Source organism: Musca domestica, unplaced genomic scaffold, assembly GCF_030504385.1.
Source record: "Musca domestica strain aabys unplaced genomic scaffold, Musca_domestica.polishedcontigs.V.1.1 12, whole genome shotgun sequence".
NCBI lineage: Eukaryota > Metazoa > Arthropoda > Insecta > Diptera > Muscidae > Musca > Musca domestica.
In genome coordinates this window covers 1,090,464-1,113,511 of record NW_026712155.1, presented here as the reverse complement: position 1 = coordinate 1,113,511, position 23,048 = coordinate 1,090,464, and the positions used below count along the sequence as shown (strand labels likewise).

At 37.7% G+C, this 23,048-nt stretch overlaps 3 protein-coding genes across 4 annotated transcripts; 2 read left to right on the top strand and 1 right to left on the bottom strand.

Moving 5' to 3' along the window:
* Window positions 1-20: 20 nt before the first annotated feature.
* On the top strand, window positions 21-992 carry LOC101887464 (DNA replication complex GINS protein SLD5). The gene is made up of 2 exons (XM_005185738.4): window positions 21-728; window positions 799-992. Exons 1-2 carry the CDS (start codon window positions 164-166, stop codon window positions 918-920), a joined length of 687 nt encoding a protein of 228 aa, XP_005185795.2. The 5' UTR covers window positions 21-163; the 3' UTR covers window positions 921-992.
* Window positions 979-3,463, bottom strand: LOC101889762 (cilium assembly protein DZIP1L). 2 transcript variants are annotated; one of them, XM_011295158.3, is made up of 5 exons: window positions 3,319-3,463; window positions 1,965-3,260; window positions 1,737-1,902; window positions 1,498-1,657; window positions 979-1,443 (listed from the first exon to the last, which is right to left on the bottom strand). In XM_011295158.3, the coding sequence occupies exons 1-5, from the start codon at window positions 3,416-3,418 to the stop codon at window positions 994-996; spliced, it is 2,172 nt and encodes a 723-aa protein (XP_011293460.3). In that variant the 5' UTR covers window positions 3,419-3,463; the 3' UTR covers window positions 979-993. The 2 variants fall into 2 exon arrangements, with proteins under 2 accessions (XP_011293460.3, XP_019893120.2); XM_020037561.2 differs by having other exon boundaries at window positions 1,965-3,263; window positions 3,319-3,456.
* Window positions 3,464-3,633: 170 nt separating this feature from the next.
* On the top strand, window positions 3,634-14,888 carry LOC101887641 (acetylcholine receptor subunit beta-like 2). The gene is made up of 11 exons (XM_005185739.4): window positions 3,634-3,820; window positions 4,125-4,318; window positions 4,374-4,502; window positions 4,569-4,754; window positions 5,015-5,147; window positions 5,431-5,558; window positions 10,963-11,138; window positions 11,320-11,472; window positions 11,551-11,630; window positions 11,695-11,801; window positions 13,791-14,888. The coding sequence occupies exons 1-11, from the start codon at window positions 3,763-3,765 to the stop codon at window positions 14,004-14,006; spliced, it is 1,560 nt and encodes a 519-aa protein (XP_005185796.1). The 5' UTR covers window positions 3,634-3,762; the 3' UTR covers window positions 14,007-14,888.
* The last annotated feature ends 8,160 nt before the right edge of the window (window positions 14,889-23,048 follow it).

The following is a 23,048-nucleotide window of genomic DNA, read 5'->3' as shown; positions in this document are numbered from 1 at the left end:
CACAGTGAGATGATTTCACCGATATGCTAACATTTCAGACCGAGAGCCAAGAAGAAGTAGAAGCAGCGTTTGTTTACATCGCAAATCTTTTGAAAATAAATCGTACATCGCGCTAATTTGTCTAAAATTCTGTGTATTTTCCAAAATCTCACTCTCCTGCCCAATGTCGGAAGAGGATTATACAACAAAGATTACCCGTGAGGATGCTTGCTTAAATCGAACAGCAGACGATGATGAGGACGACGATGAAGGCGAGGAGATCACAGCGCAAAAAGTTTTAGAGTTTCTCGAGACGGCGTGGACCAATGAAATGTGTGCGCCAGACATATTGCAACATCAGAGTGATATGTTGGAACTGATGATGGGCCAGTTGGCACACATGGAGGAAAACATGAAAGACCTGGACAAAAACGACTTTCGATTTGTCGTGCATCAAATGGAACTGGAACGGATACGTTATGTGATGGCCAGCTATCTAAGGTGTCGTTTGCAAAAAATTGAAACATATACCAAACACCTACTCAATGAAGAATCCACTCGAAGTGCCGAAGAAAAGCGTTTGTCGCCAGAAGAAACGAAATTTGCCCAGGAATACTATGAAAATATGGAGGAATGTTTCCAGCAAATTGCACTTCAATATATGCCGAATACACAGCGATCTGAGGCAGATCAAAGGATAGTAAGGCCTAATTTAATGAGTCATGTGTTTGTCAAGGCAAACGTTTCAGGTATCTCGCAACGCAATATTCAATGCATCCTCGCAATGGACTAATATACTTTCTTTCTATTTTATATCAGTACCTGCTGTTGTTGTTGGTGTGGATGACGAGGAAGTGGATTTGGCTGCCGGTTCCCAACACATTATACCGTATCAACTGATTGCTGATCTTATACAAAAACATCAAGTACAATTGATTTAAATTTGGCTTCGATTTATGTCATATAAAGTAAAACCCACCATTACAAAAATTGTATTGCTATTTATAACGAAATTTATTTCTTTGTAAATGAAGGACTCTCTGCTTCACTTAAACTTAGGGTGTCGTTGATATCACTTCGACTAAACACTACTTTCTTCCGAGGCAGTGGAACGGGTGCTTTAATGTCGTTTTCCTCGCTTGAATTATTTTTAAAACTTTCCTCGGGCTTTCTTATCGGTGATGCGAGGATACTTTCAAGCCTTTGTTTGAATTCCGGATCGTGTACTGAGTGCAATCCGAATTCTGAAGTTGCGTAGCCCTTTGGCTTTTCTTCAGCATTTTTATTTTCTTCGTCCGGAGAAATTGAAAAGTCGGCTTCCGTTTGCTTCAATGAATTTCCCACTTGTTTCGGGGGCCTAGTAGCATCCAATAATGCTCGCGCATTTTCAGGTAATTTAGAGGAACAGAGTTTATCAACAAACTTTTTTATTTTATTTCTTGTTGCATAAAAATTGGGGTATTTCTGGTAAATTGGGGTATTAAAATTAAATTCTTAAAAATTGTTTCTTATGCTTACCTCTTTCAGTTTGTGTCTTCTTTCACTTAGCTCTTTGGCTACCACTTTCATTGACGTTGGAGTAAGGTTGGTCACTTGCTTGTCTATGCCCAAGTCTATTAAGCGTGATTTCAAGAGTCGTCTGGTTTCTTTTCTTGTAACTGTTTTAGGTTTTGGTGTGCTAAGACATGATAAAATAACAATCGGTGGTGTGGGTACTGCAAGGGTTGCTGCCGTTCTGGAATAACGTTTATACTTACATGATCCTATGCTTCGTATCGTTGTACGGGTTTCTCTCTGTATTATCCTTGGTAGTACGTCCGGATGATTCGTTGTTTCCAAAGTTATTTCGACCAGGGGATTTGATTCTATCTCTTACTACACCGCCCGATTCATCTGTGTCAGAATCGTGTCCTCGATCATATTCTAGATGAAAGTCAAACTAAAAGTAAATGAAAGAACGATGAACTATGTGTAATTGGACGTACTGTTTTCTTGAGCTTGCGCTTGGGATTTTGTAAAGGTGTGATTACTATGCGAACTGGACCCCTCTTCCAATGACGAGTCTGTTTCGAACCCATCACATTTTTCATTAAAACGTTTGTTGTATGAAACTGTTTGTGTCTGCGATTGCTTTGATTCATCTTTGACAGTGATATTGTCGCTAGCTGATTCTTGCACTGCTTCCAAAGTGTCTTTGACTGGTTGGATAAATTGAACTGCTTCTGTCTGCTTAGACTTCTTCTTCAGTAATTCCGTTTCAAGTGTCTCCAGTTTTTCTTTATAATTACTTTCCATCCTTTTAACTACTTCATTCAGCTTTCCGAAGGTTAATTCGCTGATTTCGTCTACCTTTAGACTTAACCAAGCATCTAACTCATCTATTGACGCCTTTGATGTTGAAGGCAATTCGTCTGGTCTATGTTGTTTTTGCTGTTCTATGACTTCCGTTAGCTCTTTCAATTTCTTATTTATTTCAGCTAAACACTCAGAGCTTTGATGGCGCTGTTCCTCCTTCCATTTACTTAAGTCAAGAAGTGATTCATGTAAATTTGAAATCTGTTCTGCCCTCTGACATATATGCGGGCTTTCGTCTTTTTTCTCATCCTGCTCTTTCGTTTCGGTTAAATTACTTTGTATTCCGATACTATTGGTTGCTATTGGTGCTATTGGTGTTGGTGTATTGCTGTTGCATTTGTTTTTAGTTCCTGACGGCGATGTTGCCTCCACACCTTCCTTTATTTTTCTTTCGGCATTATTTAAACGCTCCTTTAAGCGTTTTATTTCTAATTCCAACTTGATCGTATTTATCAAACTCAGATCATTTTCCCGATCCTTTACAGTTGGCAAATCGTACTTAACATTTTTATTATTGTTATGCTTGCGAGAAATGTGGAGATTTAAGGCGTCATTGCTTACAAAGTTCTTGGTGCACAGGTGACATGGATAGATGACTTCGTGTATTGCCTCCATCTGAGTAACCCGTTTGTTTAATTGAAGAATTTCGTTGTTGGCTTCCGATAATGACCTCTTTAGGGTGGCAACGTCCATTTGTGCAGACGCATGACTTTCTCTAAGGTCTGCCAATGTTTCCTCAAGGAACTTGCGACAGAACAGTAAATACTGTATGGAGAATTGGGAGAGCAAGAAGTATTTGGCAATACCGCTATCCAGGATGTTGCTTTCAAGTATAGAAGCCAAAGGTGCTTCTGATAAATGACTCAATACAGAATCTATTTGCTCAAGACATTGATCACGTACAATGCGTTCCACTTCCACAGAACCTGCTTGGGGAGAATGATATGGGATTGCAGACTGATAAGGGAAAAAACGCGTACTTACCCATTAAATGCCAATCCAATGGGCCATCGTTAAAAATGCGAATTTGAAATCCAGATTCACGAGCCACTTGGGCATAATTAAATTTGTATGGAAAGGACATTGTTGATTCTTAATATCCCTGATGAAGAAAAAGAAAAGAATTTCGGCCAGCAAATTTGTCAAAACACGGGAAATGTCGGTTGCTTGGTAACGGTCCTTCATTCATACAACAAAGCTTTTCAAACTATTGTCAGAGTTGCATTTCCACCCCAGCAACTTTTCATAGAACAAAATAAAAGAGCATCCTGAGAATGCTGTTGTTCAGTAGCAGTTTTCACCTCCTAGAATCAGCATCACTTGGGAAACAAGGTTCCGAGGTTCAGCACTATGTAAAAATTGCAACAATTAAGACTAATTCTGAAATTGATTTTAAATAAGGCTGCAGCAGGGTGAAACATTTGAATTATGTCAAAAATTTCACTTTTAATCATCTCATTATGCATTTCCAACTCATTTTCAATGGGTAAGTTAAAAAAGTGTACCAAAAATGAGACGATTGCCTGAAGACACTTGTGAAAAATCTCTATTGAGAAAAACGCCCTTAGACTGAGATGCTGTGCATTCTAATGGTGTGGACATGCGCAATGGCATTTATTTACCATGGAGTTTCAGAAATTTGTTTACAAACATTGCCTATATGTATGTAGGTCATGACAGCTAAGCAAAGACTCGGTTACAATTTATCAAATTGCAAAAAATTATTTGGATTGTTGGGAATTTTGTTTATGCCCAGCTTTCGCAAATTAATGACTGGTATTGATTTTCAGCTCCATTGAGCTTCGAGGCTAACCCGGATACTAAACGACTGTATGATGATTTGTTGAGCAACTACAACCGCTTAATCAGGCCGGTTGTGAACAATACGGAAACATTAACCGTCTGGTTGGGTCTGAAGCTATCGCAATTGATAGAGGTTAATCTTCGAAATCAGGTTATGACCACCAATTTATGGGTGAAACAGGTATGTGAGTCCCTTCTACGAAACTTGTCAAAATAGTTGAATTCTTATTTTTTAGCGTTGGTTTGATTACAAATTGCGTTGGGATCCGGAGGAATATGGCGGTGTTGAGCAACTCTATGTGCCATCTGAACATATATGGGTTCCGGATATTGTACTCTACAATAATTGGGACGGCAATTATGAGGTATTTTAATTCGTGAATCAGACTAACTTCAGGTCGCAGAATAATTTGAAATTCAATTCTTTCCAGGTAACGCTGATGACCAAGGCTACCTTAAAGTACACAGGGGAGGTGTTTTGGGAACCACCAGCAATTTATAAGTCGTCATGCGAAATGAATGTCGAATATTTTCCCTATGACGAACAGATTTGCTTTATGAAATTCGGCTCATGGACATACAATGGTGCTCAAGTGGATTTGAAACATCTAGACCAGGTTATTATACACCTATCCACTAAAATATAGGGTGATAAATCTAGTGGTTGCTTTTTGAATTACATTTTATAAGAGCTTTAACATCTTCAGTGTTTTCTTTGACGTCACAAGGTCTAGCCCTAAAAAGCCACTTCTTAATTTCTACGCAATACAAAGGGCCTGTTCCGTGAAATATTCAAAATGATGATAAAACAACTGACCGATGTTTCAGCCCTACATAAAAAGCTCAATATGATTATTGTGTTTGTTTGTTTGTTTAGGTTCCTGGAAGCAATCTAGTGCAAATTGGAATTGATCTAAGCGAATTTTATTTATCTGTGGAATGGGATATCCTGGAAGTTCCTGCAACTAAGAATGAGGAATATTATCCCGATACTAGAGAACCATTTTCTGGTAAGATGGAATTTTAAAAGATTAGGGATTTCATGAATGTGAATGTACACCGATTACTTTGTTGTTGTTGAGAAAGACAGTTCATTATACAAGTTGTGTAATATTTTATTATTGATAGGTCTATGTTCTTATTTTGTGTTTGAAAATGCTGCCAGTTTGTCGTAGTCTTCGAGAGTTACTATGCTGTGATTGTGAAGACGTCACAGCACTGTTGGCAGACACTGTCATCGCAGTCAAATATGAAAACTGTTAATAACTGTCGTTCTAATTGTTATTCTTGCAGACATTACATTTAAGCTAACAATGCGCCGCAAAACCCTATTCTACACGGTCAACCTGATAATTCCATGTGTAGCTCTAACATTCCTCACGGTGCTGGTCTTCTATTTGCCCAGCGACTCTGGCGAAAAGGCAAGTAAACTTTTTTCCAATTCCTGGCTTCTTTTTTTTAAAGCAGCTTTATTTGATTTGTTCTGATCGGAGTTTTGGGACAAAATTGCAATCCAAAACAGGGACAGATTCATATTAATGTGTAGAGTGTAGTTGTTTGTTTGTATGTTAATTAGGACAAAATTTGCCTCTTTTCAAATATGCCTATGTTTTGGCCTCAAAAATATAATCTGCTTGCATGCTTGTTTTGTTTTTTGCTATATTTCTTTACTAACAACAAAACTAAATCGACTAACAAACTTTTAACTGTTCGACCAACTACTTTTCATGCACTCACACATACACATATACGGCTTGAACTAGCGAAACATTGATGTCTCTAAAATCCTGCTTCCAGTACGCTATCCTGTCTCTTACTCTTTTTCCTGTTTCCGCTACCATATTTCATCCAATTCAAACGACAACAACAACAATCAATTAACACAAAAGATTTCGTTTGGGAGTTCGGCCCAAATGGCGAATGGTACTTTTGTGTTAGTTCAAGACTAGAGAAATCTCATAACGTAAATATCATCGAATGTATTCGTAAGCCATGAATAATGATGTTGATCGGTGTATTGTTCGTGTTAAGGATTCGTTCGATTGATCGTTTGTTCGTTCGTTCGTTCGCTAGCTCGCTCGTTTGTTAGCTGGTTAGTTCTGCTGTCTGTCTGTCCGTGAATGTAGTTTGACTCGAGCGAGGGCCATTCATATGCTACATACATATATTGCATGCATATGTATGCGTCTGAGTAGGACCATTAGCGGGCGATCTTTTCATTCATTCGATAACAATGGGATTCACATACGAACACAATTTCATACATAAGTACACACGCTCGAGATGTCATACTAATTATACAAACATACATACATAACTACGAACATTCTCTGTTAAATGTTGAAGAGCTATTATATGACTATTGGAACCACGTTACAACCGAAACAATATAGGAAAGGTTGATGCAATTCGGAAAATGCAACTCTGAAAATGATGCCTTGCAACTTCAGAGCTATTAATGAAAAAAGGCTGCAGCTGTTTATCAGACACCCTTTTTCCATTTATTTTCTCTATTGTAATATAAGGAGCCAATGTGGCTTATAGTTTATATCAGCTACATACAATAGTCTATAATATACGAGGGTAGCAGAGAGGGCAGAGGTTTCAGTAACCAAGATCAAATTTGTTCCTGAAATTCACTGTCATCGAGACGAGAATGAACATGGAACCAACAGCGCTACCTAAAAAAAAGTAGTGTACAAAAAAATTCTACTATGGTAAACTAAACACTATGGTAAAATGTTTTGCACTTCCGTAATACTAAAATACGTCAGTTCCTTAAAATCTACCAAATAATAAAGTTTTTTCAATCGATACTTAATTAAATTCACCCCATTGAAATATTTTTCAATTGCTAACATTTACATTACATTTGTTTTATTATTCATTCAATGTTGAAACCTTTTGGTAGAACTAAGAAGGCAATATGTTTACGATTTTATCAAATTGTTACTTTTGACAACATCTTATTGTCAAAATCCACAGTATATACACAAAATCGGAGATGGGAACCGTTTTCTATGTAGTGAAATTTTGCAAGGTAAGGACATTTACACAAAATACAGAGCTGGAAATTCTTATTTGAAATGGGGTTACCTTTATTTCATTGTAACATGATAAATACATGCCTTTTACTTTTTGGTAACGCTGTAAAAAATATTGAAAATCCTACAAGGCATAGAAAAATCATTTAGAAGTGTCTCATGGTAGAATCAATTAGGAAAAGTCATTTCAAATAAGCATTCCCATCTCTGCATTTTCTGTAAATGGGGTTGTTAAACACAATCGTTCATATTAAAAGTCACTACAAAAATGACTACAGGGCTGCATATAAATTGATTCGCCCAAAATGTGCCTTATTCTAAATATGTGTCGAACAAAGGCCTACACAAGGTCGACCACAAAGTCCATCTGACAACCAAGTTTGCTGCCAAAACACAATTGTGACTATGTTTATTGTGAAAAGTTTTCCTGGCCGACCTTATGTAAGCTTTGTGTCAATCTAAGTAAGTGCTTCATCCGACTTTCTGATCACGTTAACTCTTTAAGACAGTATCAGATATAGGCAAAACTGCACATCTAGCCATTTCTAATAAAATTATATCGTGTTTACAACTGAGGGATTGCATTTTTTTTTTTGAATGGAGCATTTTTACCGTAGGTCGGTCTTTTTATCCTGATTAAAACACTATAATTTTTTTCGCCGGTCTCGAAAATTCCCGTAATCGATGTTGGACATACCGCAGCGGAAAAATCTCAGGACCGAAGGGTGGTAACCTAAACAATTATCATATTAGGAAAAATTCAGAGGAAATGACTACAAGTTTCGGCCGAAGGCCGGCTACTTTTAAGGAAACAATAACACGTATTATGTGCAAAGATTGAAACATATAGGTTTTACTGCTTCAAAATAAATTCTGATATTTACATCAATACTCGTTCAGGTTTCGAAATGAACACTATCGGCCCACTTCTTCAATGTGAAATAGGAGCACAATTAAAATATATTTTGAAAATATGATGTCAATCGAAATAATATTGAAAAAGTTGTAAATATATGACTGCATGGGGCCACCCATGGTACAATTACAGAAAAAATAAACAAAATTAATTTTTGAATGCTTGAAAGACCATTTGACACTATAAGATTCCCGTACAGACTTGCATTTTCCTAGCTTCTTTGAAGTTGATCAACCTTTCTTATTGAGCCACGAGACAACCTATACATGGTACAATTACATAGGTAGATCAAACTACCTCTTAAATACATATTTTTCTTTTGGCGCCCCTATTCTGTCAAAAAGGTACACAATTTGTATATGTGTGTGTGTATTGTCTTGAATAAAATGAAACAATTTTAACTACTTCAAATTCAGTGGCAAAAGAAATTCATATTTTCGACGTTTTGGTCAAAAAATTGTACAATTTTGAGATCAAAGATATTGTCTTACTATTTTAGATTCGATTTTGTGGAAAAACCAAAACAGTCCGTTCACGTTTTGTGCTTTCTTTCCAATATAAGAATTTTGTTAAAAAATATATAAAATAAACAAAACAAATTGTTGCGTATTTAAAAATCTATTTGACACTATAAGACTCCGGTATAGAGTTGCATTTTTCCTACTTTCTTGAAGTTGAGCAACCTTTCTGATTGAGCCATGAGCATTTTCTGCTCTGCCTTTTCTGTTCAAAATTTATTTTCAAAATCATGTCCTATAGTCTCCAAAGATTTATTTCGGTACAACAAGTGTAAATTTTGTCCATTCATACGTTGCAATCATGGTATAATAAGGAGGTAGAACAACTTCTTAAAACTACAGAAATACAGACTCATTCAAAATTATATACAACAAGTTGTTTTCATTTTTTTTCATATTTTTCCTCATTTTTAGAATGAGTTAAATAGCGCGAAAATGTATGAAATGCCTGGTGTTTCTCTCAAAAATATGATCCAAACTATTAAATCTTTCAATTTAATGGCTAAAATTGTTAAAAGTTTTAATGCGCGAGCGGCAATGTACGTGTCTGCCAATCATTGGTTTTGAAAATAGTTTGTTTTCATTTTTCAAAACAATAAACACATACACAAAATTGGCAGTAGTCGGGCACACTTAGAAAAAAAATGTAATCAGCTGGTAGCTCCACCTTACTATTTTATTGTACCAGGCGTTGCAATGAGCATTTTGAAATCAACTGAGTTTGAATATTTAATAATAAACAATTTTCTTGTGATTGAAAACAATACACACATAGACATACAAAGTTGACATTTAAAGCCGAAAATATAAAAAAAAAATTGGAAGCATATGGTATTATAGCCCTACCTTCATTTCATTGTACCATGGTAATACCCATTTTTTCACAATACCCCCTTTCTGATAGGATTAAGACTTTGTTTCGTTCCAAAACTTGGAAGTTTATTTCCCAAGAATTTTTCAAAAATGAAGTTTTATTGCATTTCAAACCAAGGCATATCTAACAGATAGTGTTGTCGTGCCACCTGTCTCTGAGTAATAAATATTTATATTTATTGATATTTTCCTTAAAAAAGTATCCTTTGTTTTCTATTTTTTTTTTTTCAAATTTTCGGATATTTGTTGTTAAAAATTTGTATGACATTCGCGGACGACACTACCTATTCAATATATCTTGACTCAAACCCATGGTAGAAGAATACAAGTCACATCGACACAGCTGCTGGGACAATGAACTGTCAAACTGATTTTGGAATTGAAAATGTTGAATGAAAATCTATTGAAATTTGTAAAAATTGTAGAAAATATTATAACAACCTCCGATTTGCATCATATAAGAAAACATTTAAAAATCGACTTATTTAAAATTTACTTATTTTAAAATTTTTGACATATCAATGTTCCCAAGCGTTGATGCATCTACCTATATTCTTCTACCATGCTCAAACCATTACACATACATTTTGTTTGTTGTGACAATTGTACCATTATTGAAACAACTATTTCAATAAACAATAAAAAACAAAAGAAATCAATAATAGATTATTGTGACTCAGTCATTAAATGTGCGCAAGATAACATTCCGAAAGGTCGTTACGATGGATAACTTTAATAGTCGAAGACGAACTATATTATCTAGTGGCTCTAATTAGGAAGTGTGTTTTTTTTTAAAGCCTACCAATCACATATGGACGGACTGTACCAGGCTGCAGGTCAATCATTTTTACTGTTAACACTTGGAAATTTTCACACGGCTTTTGACTACCACGACCCGTTGAGTTTTGGTACCATTTATTAATCATTCATAATATCCGTAGAACTGCTAGATGTTGGGACAACATTTTTGTTTTCCGGTGTAGATCAATGTAAACGTATGTATGTACTTTGACACTTTACCTATATATAAATATATGTACGTATGTATGAACCCCAATTAACCCATAAACCACCCCCAAAACGAGTATTGCCTTAACTGTGTTTGTTTTTTGAGTATTTGATATTGAAGTTTTGTGATGTCCGATTATTAGAGTATTTGCCATCACAAGTATGTGGATAACTGTACATTGAGTTGGTTAAGCACCACCTTATGTGCTGTATGTGTGTGTCTATCTGCCTCAGTGTCCCCTATTTTGTATAGATGCCAATTGCCAAAAAAAAAATAAAAGAAAAAACGAAAAACAAAAAATAAATTTGAAAATATTGAAATTTGATTTGAAAAATACAACATGAGTATTACAAGAGTAATGGACATAACCACTCCCACACTTCTTGTACGCGGCCAGCACGCTTAGCCCTGGCGCTGGCGTGGTCTGGACCGCTAGTACATGTGCGATTTACATATCGTTGACAGGTTACGTTATGTATTTCTATTCTTGTGTCTTTGACTGTGTTCTTCTTGCTGTTGGCCGAAATTATACCGCCAACATCGTTGGCTGTACCACTGCTTGGCAAATACCTCCTATTTACAATGATCTTGGTGTCGTTGTCTGTCTGGACAACGGTCTGTGTCTTGAATATCCATTTCCGGTAAGTCCAAGTAACCGAATTTAGTCACTACGACCTATTTCTATTTCTCTCTCCCTCCCCCCTTCTACACACCGCTCTTGTTTTCCTTTGGGTCTAATTCTCTTCACACCGTCCTTTTATTTTGCATCTCTCCATCTTCTTGATCTTTATTAAAACGCACCCTGCATATGACTTGTCCCAGGTCACCCTCCACCCACAACATGTCACCATGGGTACGTACCGTCTTTATAACGTTCATGCCCAAAATAATGTTTATGCAACGATCGCCGATCGAAATGCCCGACTTTAATAACTATCCGGAATACAACGGATACACCAACGAGATCGATGTGAGGTAATTTCCGACCATGTCCACCGTACAAACAGAAGCTGTAAAACGTATAATGTACCCACTCTATTATCTTGCTTTCAGAGACAGCATCAGCGACTATCCGTGTGAGTTTAAAGACGGCCAAGATGCCACCTATGACAACGGTGTTCAGCCATCGATAGGTAAGCTGAGGTGCCGCAGCTGATTTATGTGACGTCCAAATGATGCCAAACAATTTGTTTTCAGATTCGGATAATGTAATACCACGACGATTAACACCAGAAGTTTTGCAGGCATTGCGCGCAGTCCGTTTCATAGCCCAACACATTAAGGATGCAGACAAGGATAACGAGGTAAGCATTTCACATCTGCGGCAGCGTTGATCATACGAAGGCAAAGGTTTGTCTAAGGAATGAGACTGTTTTGTTTACACCATTCCTAAATAAAATTTGGTCAAAGGAATCGCCCTATGTTTATTTTTCATTCATTTGTGCCAAAAAAATGTATGCCTTCTTATATCAACATTTATGAGAAAGAATGTGTTTCTGTGTAATAGTCTAAAGCATAGGAAATTTTCTGTGGCAATCAGGGTTTCGGGTATTGAGATTGGACCAATTAATAAAATTTGGGCTAAAGTCGAAAACGCAGAAACGGCTTTTAAGTAAGCTTTCAGATGTTCTTAGATACATTTAAGTTTGCCACGGGAAGTGTCCCAGAACGAGGTAGGATTGTCTCAGGACATCAACATTCGATGGGTATTTTTTTGTGAGTGGTATAAAAGTAACAATTAACAAGTAAAAAAGCTGTAAGTTCGGCCGGACCGAACTTTGAATACCCTCCACCATTTGGAACGAATTTGGCAATTTTCAAAAAAGTAAATCCGTTAAAAATTCTGTTAAAATCTTAAAAATACCGAATGTATCCGTTGTAATAGGGTCTATACGTCGACGTGGACCTGCATAGGCAACTTTTGTCATAAACCATTACAATATTCAAATGCGAAATTTGAAAAAAATCGATGAATGATCTAGCTAAAATCATCAAAATACCGAATATAGGGAGGTACCATTATATGGGGACTATAGCAAAACGTTGATCTGCACAGACAATTTTCGGTCATTACCAACGTCAAATACCAAATTTGAAACAATTTCGGTAAACAATGTCGCTTAAATTACCAAAATGTAAAGCTTTTAAATTTAAATAGAGGATGCTGACCTTTTGACCTTTTCTGCGATGGTTTGTGAAGATACACGTACAGAGTTATGTGTTACGAATTCGTCACAGGCAAAAAATATAGTGAGAGTTATTCAATAAAAACAGGACGGGAAGTTGTTGATATTTTGAAAATACAATTTGATGAAGATCTTATTATAGCCTACATCACATTGTATTGGATATGGATATGTGTATGTACATGATATTAGTCATTTGTACATGTGTTTGTTACATGTAAAAGAGATCGAATTGGACTAGACCTATAGCTACTTTCAGTGATCTGCAAAGAATTTCGCTCTGAGTCGATTAATGCATGCCCGATTTCGTCTTTATTAAACACCGAATGCGTAATATCATCGTTTGAAGGTATGAGATATAGCCAAGGTATGACATATTTGCCAATTTTTTTGTAGATCTGTTCAGCTTTGAATATAGATCCCATATCAACCGATTCATCGATTGTGCAGCAAAAGTTTAATATCAGTCACAAATCGGTTTGACCCGATTAGATATTTAAATTTCTCTAAAGCCCTAATATGCATTCAATAACCATGATATTCAATATAAGATATTACATGTAGTATGGAAATACCTTTGTCCATTTTCATCCTTCACACAGATTTACAATACATATAAACGTATTTCTGTGGAACATCGTCGGCCCGCCTGACTTTTATCCTTTCTTTACTGGTTTTTTATTTGGTTTAATTATTAAAGGGTGTTCACAAAAAAAAAAACATAAATAGAAAAATGCCTTCCAATACGAAGGGGAAGCAGAAGAGCGATTATGCGGTCTGGGCCTCTTCTTGTCAAAGGCAACCAAACACTCGGTTGTTGTTTACCTCGAAACTTTAACATCTGCTGTAAGCTTTGTTTGCCATCGGCCGGAGGACTTGCAATTAGAGTGAAATTGGGAAAATAGTGCAATTCATGCTTAAAATGATGAGTTTTCAGTGGTTTCTTCATTAAGCCTAATTGAAAAGGAAGGATTGTGGAAATGGCTGATGTTTCTGAGTTGGCCTCGTCTCAACCACAAGCACCGCATTTCACGTTGGCCATTTAACATCTCACGTTGGCCATTTAACTTTGTTGTCATTTTTGTTTTTTATTCTCTGTTGTTTCAGATTATTGAGGATTGGAAATTCGTTTCCATGGTCTTGGATCGATTCTTTTTATGGACATTTACGTTGTCATGTATCTTCGGGACGTTTGCCATTATCTGCCAATCACCATCGCTCTACGACACACGTCTGCCAATCGACCGTCAGCTGAGCGAGATACCGCTGAGGAAGAATAATTTTATGTTGCCGCCGGACATAGTGCGTCAAACCGTTAATTAAATTTTAAGTCTCCAAACGTCAACAAACACACACACACTCACACACAGACCCAATGTGATTGTCAGATTATCAGATTGGAATGATGTGTGCTGGGGGAGCACTTTGGTTGTAATCGAAAAATGAACTGCACGAAGATTCGAAAAGCCGTTCAAATATTGTGACATCAGCATTAAAAAATGTAACCATGGCAGTACGATTCTATTCCTGTAACAATCTTGGCTCGAAGTACACGAATAAATGACAAAAACAACAGTAAAAAGAACAAGAACAAGCACAACGATGCCGATGAGACATTTGACATAAACTCGAATGTTCCCGCTTGCTAATAAAATAGTGAATTTACACACATAGAACACTCAAACACACACACACACACACAAAAGTTTATTATAGAAGTACGTAAATACCTATTATTAAGTAAATCTGTGAATGTATGTCTCTGCGATGTTGCGATGTATATTAGGTTGTAACGAATAGGGAAAAGCAAACACACCCACACACACACACACATATTGACAGTGACTTCATTCAAATGTTACAACATTAAGCTCGAAAGACTACTGAGAGAATTATTTCAAATGCAAGACACCGAATTGAAAATAAACCGGCTGTCACTGCGTGAAATACCATCAAACGGAATTCCAGTTCGAACCATTGGATAAAAAATTCAAATCGCAAAACCCACGAGTTTCATCCCCCTTGCTTTATGCGCTACAGCCTAATATACACAATTAACAACTACAACAACAACAATCACACATGTAGTTAAGGCTCTGAGCTATTAACAAAAACGAATGAAACATTTTCCATTGTTCAACTTCTTTGCATTGAATAAAAGTTAAATAATAGAAAGCTAACAATTGTGAATTGAAAACAATTTAATCGAAATGTTTTGTTTTAATTCAGCCACGTATGTATTTTTGGGCCTGGGTGCGGAAGGGTGGATGGAAGGGCGTCAAATCTAAAGGCAGGGTAAAAGTTCAACTCAGTGGCCTGTATAAATAGAGATAAACAAATGCCTTCATCGCGTTGCTGTGTAACTTAGAAGCAATTTGTCAACAATAGGATGTTTTGACTTTTGGAAATTAAAACATTCGAATCCAAAAATGATTGAGAATTTATTTTACCAAGGCAAAGGGTAAGCACTGTGTGGGAGGGCGATAAATGCGTGTGAGAATTGCCAACGATGCTAACATGAAAAGCAACTTGTTTTGTTTTCTCGTGGAAGGTCAATAAATTTGAGCGGTAAACAGCCATTAACAAAATGATAAATAAAATGCTAAGCTAATATATGTTAAGTTTAAAATAGAACTTAAAGCCACTGCGAGCACTAGAAATGTTTCTGTACTAAATACAGGGTGAGATGAAAAAGCTGCAACCATCTTCAGACTGTTGTCATTTTTAAGCCACTAGTCCGACAGCTGTTAAAATTATTCCAATTACAGCTCATTATATTGTTTACAAGCGTACAAAAGCTTTTTTTTGTGAGAATTTTCCAGAAAAAAGTTATTCGTGATGGAATTCAAGCTGGAGACTGTGATTTCTTTATATTTGGGTGAAAAACCGCAAGTGGCTATCGTTGAGCACTCCAGCATTTAAATGTGTAAAAATATTTTGTGTCTCGTACCATCGCTCGTTACCGTGATACTGGTAGCGTAGCCCGACGTCAAGGAAGTGGACGGAAGAAAACAGCAACATCAGCAGGAATGGTTCGTAAAGTAAAGAAGCGACTTGATCGAAACCCGCGTCGCAGTATTCCATTCGACAAATATTGAAAAATGAGATCGGGGTAAAGCCATTGAAATTCCAAAAAGTGCAACAACTTACACCGCAACAGAAAGAAAATAGACTTAAAAGAGCTAAAGAGTTGCTTCGCTGGGCCGAAATTGGTGACCTGCCGAATTTGGTTTTCTCCGATGAGAAAACATTCGTTGTCAAGCAGTTTGTAAACAAACAAAATGATCGCGATTACTTTACGCGATTACTGGCCACCAAAATCTCCGGATACCAATCCGTTGAACTATTGTGTCGGGAGTATTTTGGAAAGCAAGGTTGGCACTAAAAAATGCCAAAGTGTCGATCACCTCAAGCAAGCGCTTCGCCGGACAGCGTGTGACGGTTTTATTGGCCGTTCGAAGAGCATAATTCGTGTTAAAGGTGACCAATTCGAACCAATCTAAACTTATTCTAAAATTTGATGCTATTTCCGAAAGTTTTTGCTTTCCTTCAATAAAATTTGAAAAGAAATGTATAAATTATGGCGTTTGACTTTGTTGCAGTTTTTTTTTCTCACCCTGTATTGGGACATGTCCTCACAGAGTCCTATATTTTTTGAATTTCAATCACAGATCGATTTAATTACTGTGGACTGTACATTGAACAACTTTTTACTTTTTCTAGATAATTAATTTGTCTTATTTCTTAACTTAAGCGTTAATGTAGTACCCTTTAAATATAGCTCATGAACTTAGTGTATATCATTTCGGAGATGTAGGAAAAATAATGGGAGCTATATTTTGCTTCGGAAATCCCAACAACGGATAAAAAGTATTTGTCTACTTTGATATTCAATAGACTCACCCTAATGTACACACATGTATGTATATGATGCTAAGAATGTTATGTCAATATGTGTGTGTGTGTGTGTGTGTGTAAAGCCCATTTCCATTTTTATAGACCCCCTTTCATTTTCGTATTTCTGGAAGTCTCTTTGTTTCAAAGTTTTGTCAAACTTAAATTAGAAATTTTTAATCAAGGCCAATTTAATAAGGTCACACCAATTATCTTTGCCCTAACAAGGCAAAAGCAAAACTCAAAAATTAAAAAGTATTCATTAATTATTTTCATTAAAAACAATTTAATTTGAGAATAAAAGAAGAGGACAGCTATTCAGCATTGTAATGAGTGCTTTGATGAACTTTTTCGATGTCTCAGCAGGAAACTCCGATATTTCACTCGGACCAACTTGATCATACTTCTAGCATTCCCATTTTAAACACCTGGAGGGATATAGCAGATTTTGTTGTGGAACGTGAATTTAGATCTTTTTATGAGATGTGTGCTTACAACATAAGGGCATCTAAAGAACCGTGAGAATCTTCCAACATCACACAGACGTTTTGTTACCCCATATCGACTATTTTTATGCTCCAGACAACCCAGCAAAAAACTGATAGAAAATCGTTTTACAATCCATTTTTGGAAGAGACTGTCACGCGAAATGTATAGTTATTTCTTGGCCTCAAATGAATCAAAACAAGTTAAAAAGCATCAGTCGGTTTTGCCGAAAGTTGTATACCCTCAGCCAATGTTTGATTATTTAAGCATATTTTTTAACTTCTGTTATGAACATTCAAATTGTTGACCCTCTATGGAGTACGTTCCGAAGGAATGGGCCAATATTGTACATTTCGTATCGGACCTTAATAGATATTATATAAATATTGTCGATCGAAGTATTCCATTTTCATACTTCATCTAATACAGACAAAAATATTGGTATGGACAAAATTACAAAAAAAATTCAACATTTATATTCAATTTTATGCATATTCAACTCAGGTTTATGGTTGGGAGAAATAATTGGATACGGCAAGTTGCAACGAATTGCTGACTTGTTTCCCAAGTTATGACAGACAAAAGTATTTCGCTTTCTTTGAGCGTTTTGTTATTTTTTTTTTAATCTTGAACATTATGTGTCGGAGGTACAAGAAGACTAGTAGGGTCCGATCCCTACCATCTTTATAACAGATCTTGTGTTGATGAAAATATAGAGAAGTATCAAGTCTGAATTTATAAGCTTCATGGATATTCAAAGTTTTGACTCTTTGTGTGGTAGGTACCAGAAGGAGTGGACCGACATATTCCATCTTCATACCAGACCTTGTGATAAGTGTAATTTGAAGGAAATTGGACTCTTACATCAAATTTTCTGAGAGTTATAATTTTTCAAAATGTTGACCCCCCTCAAAGGGTCTTGATGGAGTGCATCGATATTATCCTAAATTAGCAATGATGCAAATATTAGGATTTACAAAGTTTGAGCAAAATCGGATTTTGTGGAGGTTGTACCAGAAGGATATTGGCCATCTCCGAATTCGATCTAAGTTTGATAGTAATATTAGGATGTACCAATCGGATACTCCCTCCGAGAGTTATCGTGCGCACCAGACAGCAGACATATAGACAGACGGACGGGTGGACATCGCTGGATCGACTCCAAATGTTCCGAAATGGATTTGGTACAAAGAGACCCAGTGTCAAAACCGTTATATACCCTCTATATAACCGATATTTACCCTCTGTAGCCATATGGCTGAGGGTATAAAAAGAGTATTGATCTTTTGGCTAAAGTCGAAAATAAGAACTTCTTTGAGATCAAGAAATAACAACTTAAAGTAATGGGTTAGAAAGCCGATTTGTAATGATTTTTTTTGCTGGATTTTATATGTTTGTGTATGTGTCATTGGAAGCTAGCTTGCAACATCCAAAGGGCGGCGAGGCAGACGACTGGTCACAATTGATGATCTTCTTAGATGACGGTTTGTACCATTATGTCAATGCACTGACCTAAGTTTGATAACAATTCCGATGTACCAAGTTTGTACTAAATCGGATACTTCTATCGAGGGAGAATCAAATATATTCGATGCATAAAATTATGTATTGAGTCCAAGGTAAACTCACATTGTTCCAGTTTTAGATATTGCTTCCGTAAGCCCACAAAACTCCACCAAGCCCCTTCGTTAATACAGAGCGGTGCAAATCTTCGGCCTAGCGCGACTTATGGCCTTTCCGTAATAATGGTGAATCAGCGTCCAGAAGGACGTTTGCATGCCGTTCGTGTGTAGGTTTACTCTCACATTCACAATAGGTGGGCATTTAACGTTTTAAAGACCACTTTACAAATATCTTCCGATAAATTAATTTCGTGTTCCTCGCCCCCTCTCTTCCCCTCGCCTGTTCAAAACGTAAGAGACACACTTGAAGCATTCACGCATCATGTGCTGTGAATTCCGATAAGTGACAAGAGGTTGAATCGTAAAAAGGGTTTTAAGGCCAGATGTGGCGTTGCGTGTCATCCCCGGTCATAGAGGAGTTCAGTCAAACTTTATTAGACACTTTTGTGGTGGTCGACTGTTTCTTTTGCACAAAACACGCACATACACACACCCACACACTCAGTTATCTGCCCGTTTGTGTGTGTTCGAGTGCGTACGATTGCCTCGGGGCATTGTAAATTTGGAACGTTGAAAAGCAATGAATGAAAAAAATGTAAACCACAAAACAGGACAAGAAAATGAATGAGCCTCAAAAGGGCCAACCCAATTCGGGGTCATTTGATTTATTGCGCCACTGGGTATTGTGTCTAGAAATTAATTTATATTTAATAAACGCCCGGTTATTATTGCAATTCCAATCTATCTTTCATTTCACGATTTACGACTGAGTCGACACGGACATGGATGACCACTCACATTGGCCTGCGAGCTACATGGCGTGATGTCAAGAAATTTAAATTACATTCCCCTATTACACGCTTACATCCGCCAGCGATGGCAAACGAAAAACAACGGCCAGGAGACATTGAAAAAGAAGCAAATGTAACGACCTTCGTGTACTCCCTCAGTGCAAGGACAGTCCGAGCAAGACCAAGAACTGGAAACAATAGAAAGCTTCAAGTGTTGCAAATGAGATGTGCATCACTTGATCGCACATTTCACCCACAGTGGCATCTTAGCGATAAGCGGCAATCTGTTATAGCCCGGACAGTTCATCAAGTGATTGGAAAATATTCCATTGCTGCCAACTTATGGTCCGACTTTTTCAGATGTATAAAACCGACGATGTAGCGAGGGCGAATGAAAAATTCCGGGGCTAACTACTGTACTTATGGCAGTAGGCAAAGCAAGCACGCACACATACAGATTAGTCTTCCGTACACACAAACATACACACATACGGCAAATTGTACGATTGCAATTTGCAGAGGAAGAAGGAATAAAAGGAATAATAAAAACTCATTAGAGATTGAATTAATTTCAATTTTGTTGTCGAAAAGCAAACAGCATGAAGCGCTGGCTGCCGTTCACGCCAGAACGCTGAGTTGTTGAATAGAAGCAGGAGGCGGCGTGGTTAAGAACGAGCGAGGCCGATGCGAATAATGTGCGCGGCAAGTGACATAAAACAATTAAAAGTTTCTGCATTATTCTCGACTTAATTCGAAAGTTACGATTTGTGTTCTTGACTTTGGACATGGAAATCGAATTTACTTAGTCAGCTAACCGCCTGTCCAGTCAGTCAGTCGGTCGGTGAGACAGACATAGATTTAAAGAAAAATGTTGAATTCAAATGAACGTCAAACATTACATTTTACTTAGCATGCATGTATGTGAATATGTATGAATATGAATGTATGAATGAATATGCGAGTTTGTCCGTGAGCAGGGCAATTAAAAATTTTAGATTGAAACCCCTCTAGTTCTATGGTGTATATCAAACCAATAATGGGATTCCCTAAATCATTCTTTGAGTCGCTTCAATATATCATTCGTAATGCCAGATTGTTTAGTTTTCACAGATAAATGAATTTTGTTGGAAGAAAACCTGGTTTAGCTTTCAACCCTTGGGTTTTTTGGCAAATTCTCAACTTTTGATCTCAGTTTGACCAAGTTTGGGTCAAATAATTGACCCTTCAGGACTTATTGTGTGCACCAGCCAGATCGACTCCTGATACGATGAAGCACATTCTGGCCGAGTCATGTGAATATGACCTCTGTATATGTGGGTATAGGTAGCGGTGAAATTGAACATTGAAACAGAAAATAATTTTTTATTTCTGACTTAAGCTCCTGCTCCCCATCGTCTCGTTTAGCTTAGTTGTATTTGCACAATTTCAAATGGCTCTCTCGACAGGACAATATATATTTCATTGACTTAAAGACTGGCACATCGTTATTTTCTACCAGAGGTAATGGACTGATATCTCAATATCCAATGTGTACGATGTACCAAATTTGGACCAAATCGGATACTCTCTTTGGGATGGGTCGTGAGAACTCCGCGCATGTGCTGACGCAGTGTCCATTGCATGATGACATACGCGACATTAATAGAATGGGGATTGTTCTTGTTGACGACCGATGGGACTTTAGTAAGTGTTTGGATGACGAGGGTACTTTTCAAGCTTTGGACTTGTTCTCCAAAGAAGTCTTCAATAGAAGAAGGACTGCTGCTCTGGTAACCGAGAGCTAACCACCTCGTGATTGTGCCCTGATTTGTTTCAGAATTGCTGAGCCTGTCCAGTCTCTAAATTGCTGGTCTTCCTTGGTGGTTGTTGGTTTTTGTGGCTTGCTGTTAGTGTCTTCGTTGTTGGTTGGTGTCTTTTCCACTGTGTCATGTTCGTGAGGAGGGTCCTTCGTGAGGAGGGTATTGTTTATTGTTGTGTCTTTTGTCTCTGTTTGTGAAGGTGATGGCCATCTATTGGTCGCAAGTCACCCGTGAGGGAGACTGAGTCGTTGTCTGTGTGTCCACTGTTGATGTGTTTTGTTTTTAACATTGCTGGTTTGTGATGGCGTTGGTCACCAGTCCAGGATTGTTTGGAATCCAACTGGTAGTAACTTCGGTTACGAAGCCTGACCGGAGGCTATATTCTGGTACCGCGGGTGCCAGGTGCCCCTAGGTCCTTGGACCTAGCCTGGCAGTTGGTGTTGGCCCCCTTGTGGGAGCTTCGCGGTGGCTGTGGTTTGTACCCAAATCGCGGGTAGAGTTTAACTCGAATGTGGAGTTGCAGGAATTTAGATAGGCTCCGCCCCTAACCAAGGGGGTGATCACGTCCAAATACGTGTGAACAATTGGTACTCACTTATGTGTGGGCGTTGGTAGACGCATAGTATTCACCCAGTGTTTAGAGCACCAAAGAGGCAGGGTTAAGCCAAACTCACGAAACTTTCTTTGGGAGTCATCGTGCTCAATAGACAGACAGATAAACCGACTGACACTCCTAAATTGCTTCCAAATGCCCTGAAACGGATTTTTTCCAAAGAGACCAAGACTCTAAGCCCGGAGTCCCTTTTTGGTTGTATCAAATGGTGTAAAGTCTCTGCAGCCATAAGAATGAGGATATAAAGAGACATTTTTGCTTTGGGGACACTTTGCAGTGTGGAGTAGATGCTCACTACTGACTCATTTAATATCCCCTTCCCCATGAATAGGGCTAATTTTGAAAGGGGTGAACTAAAAATCGTAGGGCAGTCTCTGCAAAATACACGTCGTGGCTTAGAATTGTATTTCGGATGTCGATTCCTGCCAACTGACGAACATTCGACCAAAAACTCGAATTAGCTTCGTTTATCTTTCAATCAGATTTCACTATTTTAAGTGGATGTTTCAAGATTTGTTTTCATGCTATGAGCCCCAAACCGAAAAGTTTTCCTCCATAGGATAGTTTATAGCTCAGTGCCACCCACATGGTATTGGGCTTGCAAGCACACGTACAAACTCGCCTTCCACTCGTGTCCGTCGTAGCTGTGGCAGATACGACGATGAAAGCCATCAACTTTTTACTATTCAAGGAAACTCGCTGGTGAAAAGTTATTTCATTTTTTTTTGATTTGTTTGTTTACGGAGTTACTTCTGCGTTTGTGTGTGTGGTGTGCTCGTCCATGGAAGTATATCCCAGAAAGTTGCCAACCAATCAATGTCCCCGTAATGTCTTTGCGGTGCGACTTTCGTAACTGTTACGAGTTCGGCGTTTTATCTTCCTCTCTTGCGATACCACCCTTTGACGCTGGAAAGCCTTTTCGGGGAGATGTGGAAAGAGGAACACCTCAGATGGAATCGTAAGTGATGTTGTCTCTAATTACTTGGAACTGCCAAACGTTTAGAGGAAATGGGTTTTGAGCAAAGTTTTTGCTGTTTGGAAGCCAACATCTATTACGACAGCGCCATTTGGATTTGGATGTAAGTCTGTAGCTTCGAATAACAACTATTTTCAAGGTAAGCCAAGGGCCATAATGAGCAGCACACTTTGCCTGCTAATGG

What these genes read in the sequence shown, in the direction of transcription:
- LOC101887464 (XM_005185738.4), top strand. Translation starts at nt 164, where the DNA reads ATGTCGGAAGAGGATTATACAACAAAGATTACCCGTGAGGATGCTTGC. An exon ending in TGTCAAGGCAAACGTTTCAG is followed by an intron (nt 729 to 798) that starts GTATCTCGCAAC and finishes ATTTTATATCAG; the next exon opens with TACCTGCTGTTGTTGTTGGT.
- LOC101889762 (XM_020037561.2), bottom strand. Translation starts at nt 3,418, where the DNA reads ATGTCCTTTCCATACAAATTTAATTATGCCCAAGTGGCTCGTGAATCT. An exon ending in GATACGAAGCATAGGATCAT is followed by an intron (nt 1,658 to 1,736) that starts GTAAGTATAAAC and finishes ATCATGTCTTAG; the next exon opens with CACACCAAAACCTAAAACAG. An exon ending in GAAGACACAAACTGAAAGAG is followed by an intron (nt 1,444 to 1,497) that starts GTAAGCATAAGA and finishes CCAATTTACCAG; the next exon opens with AAATACCCCAATTTTTATGC.
- LOC101887641 (XM_005185739.4), top strand. Translation starts at nt 3,763, where the DNA reads ATGTCAAAAATTTCACTTTTAATCATCTCATTATGCATTTCCAACTCA. An exon ending in ATTTGAAACATCTAGACCAG is followed by an intron (nt 4,755 to 5,014) that starts GTTATTATACAC and finishes TTGTTTGTTTAG; the next exon opens with GTTCCTGGAAGCAATCTAGT. An exon ending in CCAGCGACTCTGGCGAAAAG is followed by an intron (nt 5,559 to 10,962) that starts GCAAGTAAACTT and finishes TATCGTTGACAG; the next exon opens with GTTACGTTATGTATTTCTAT.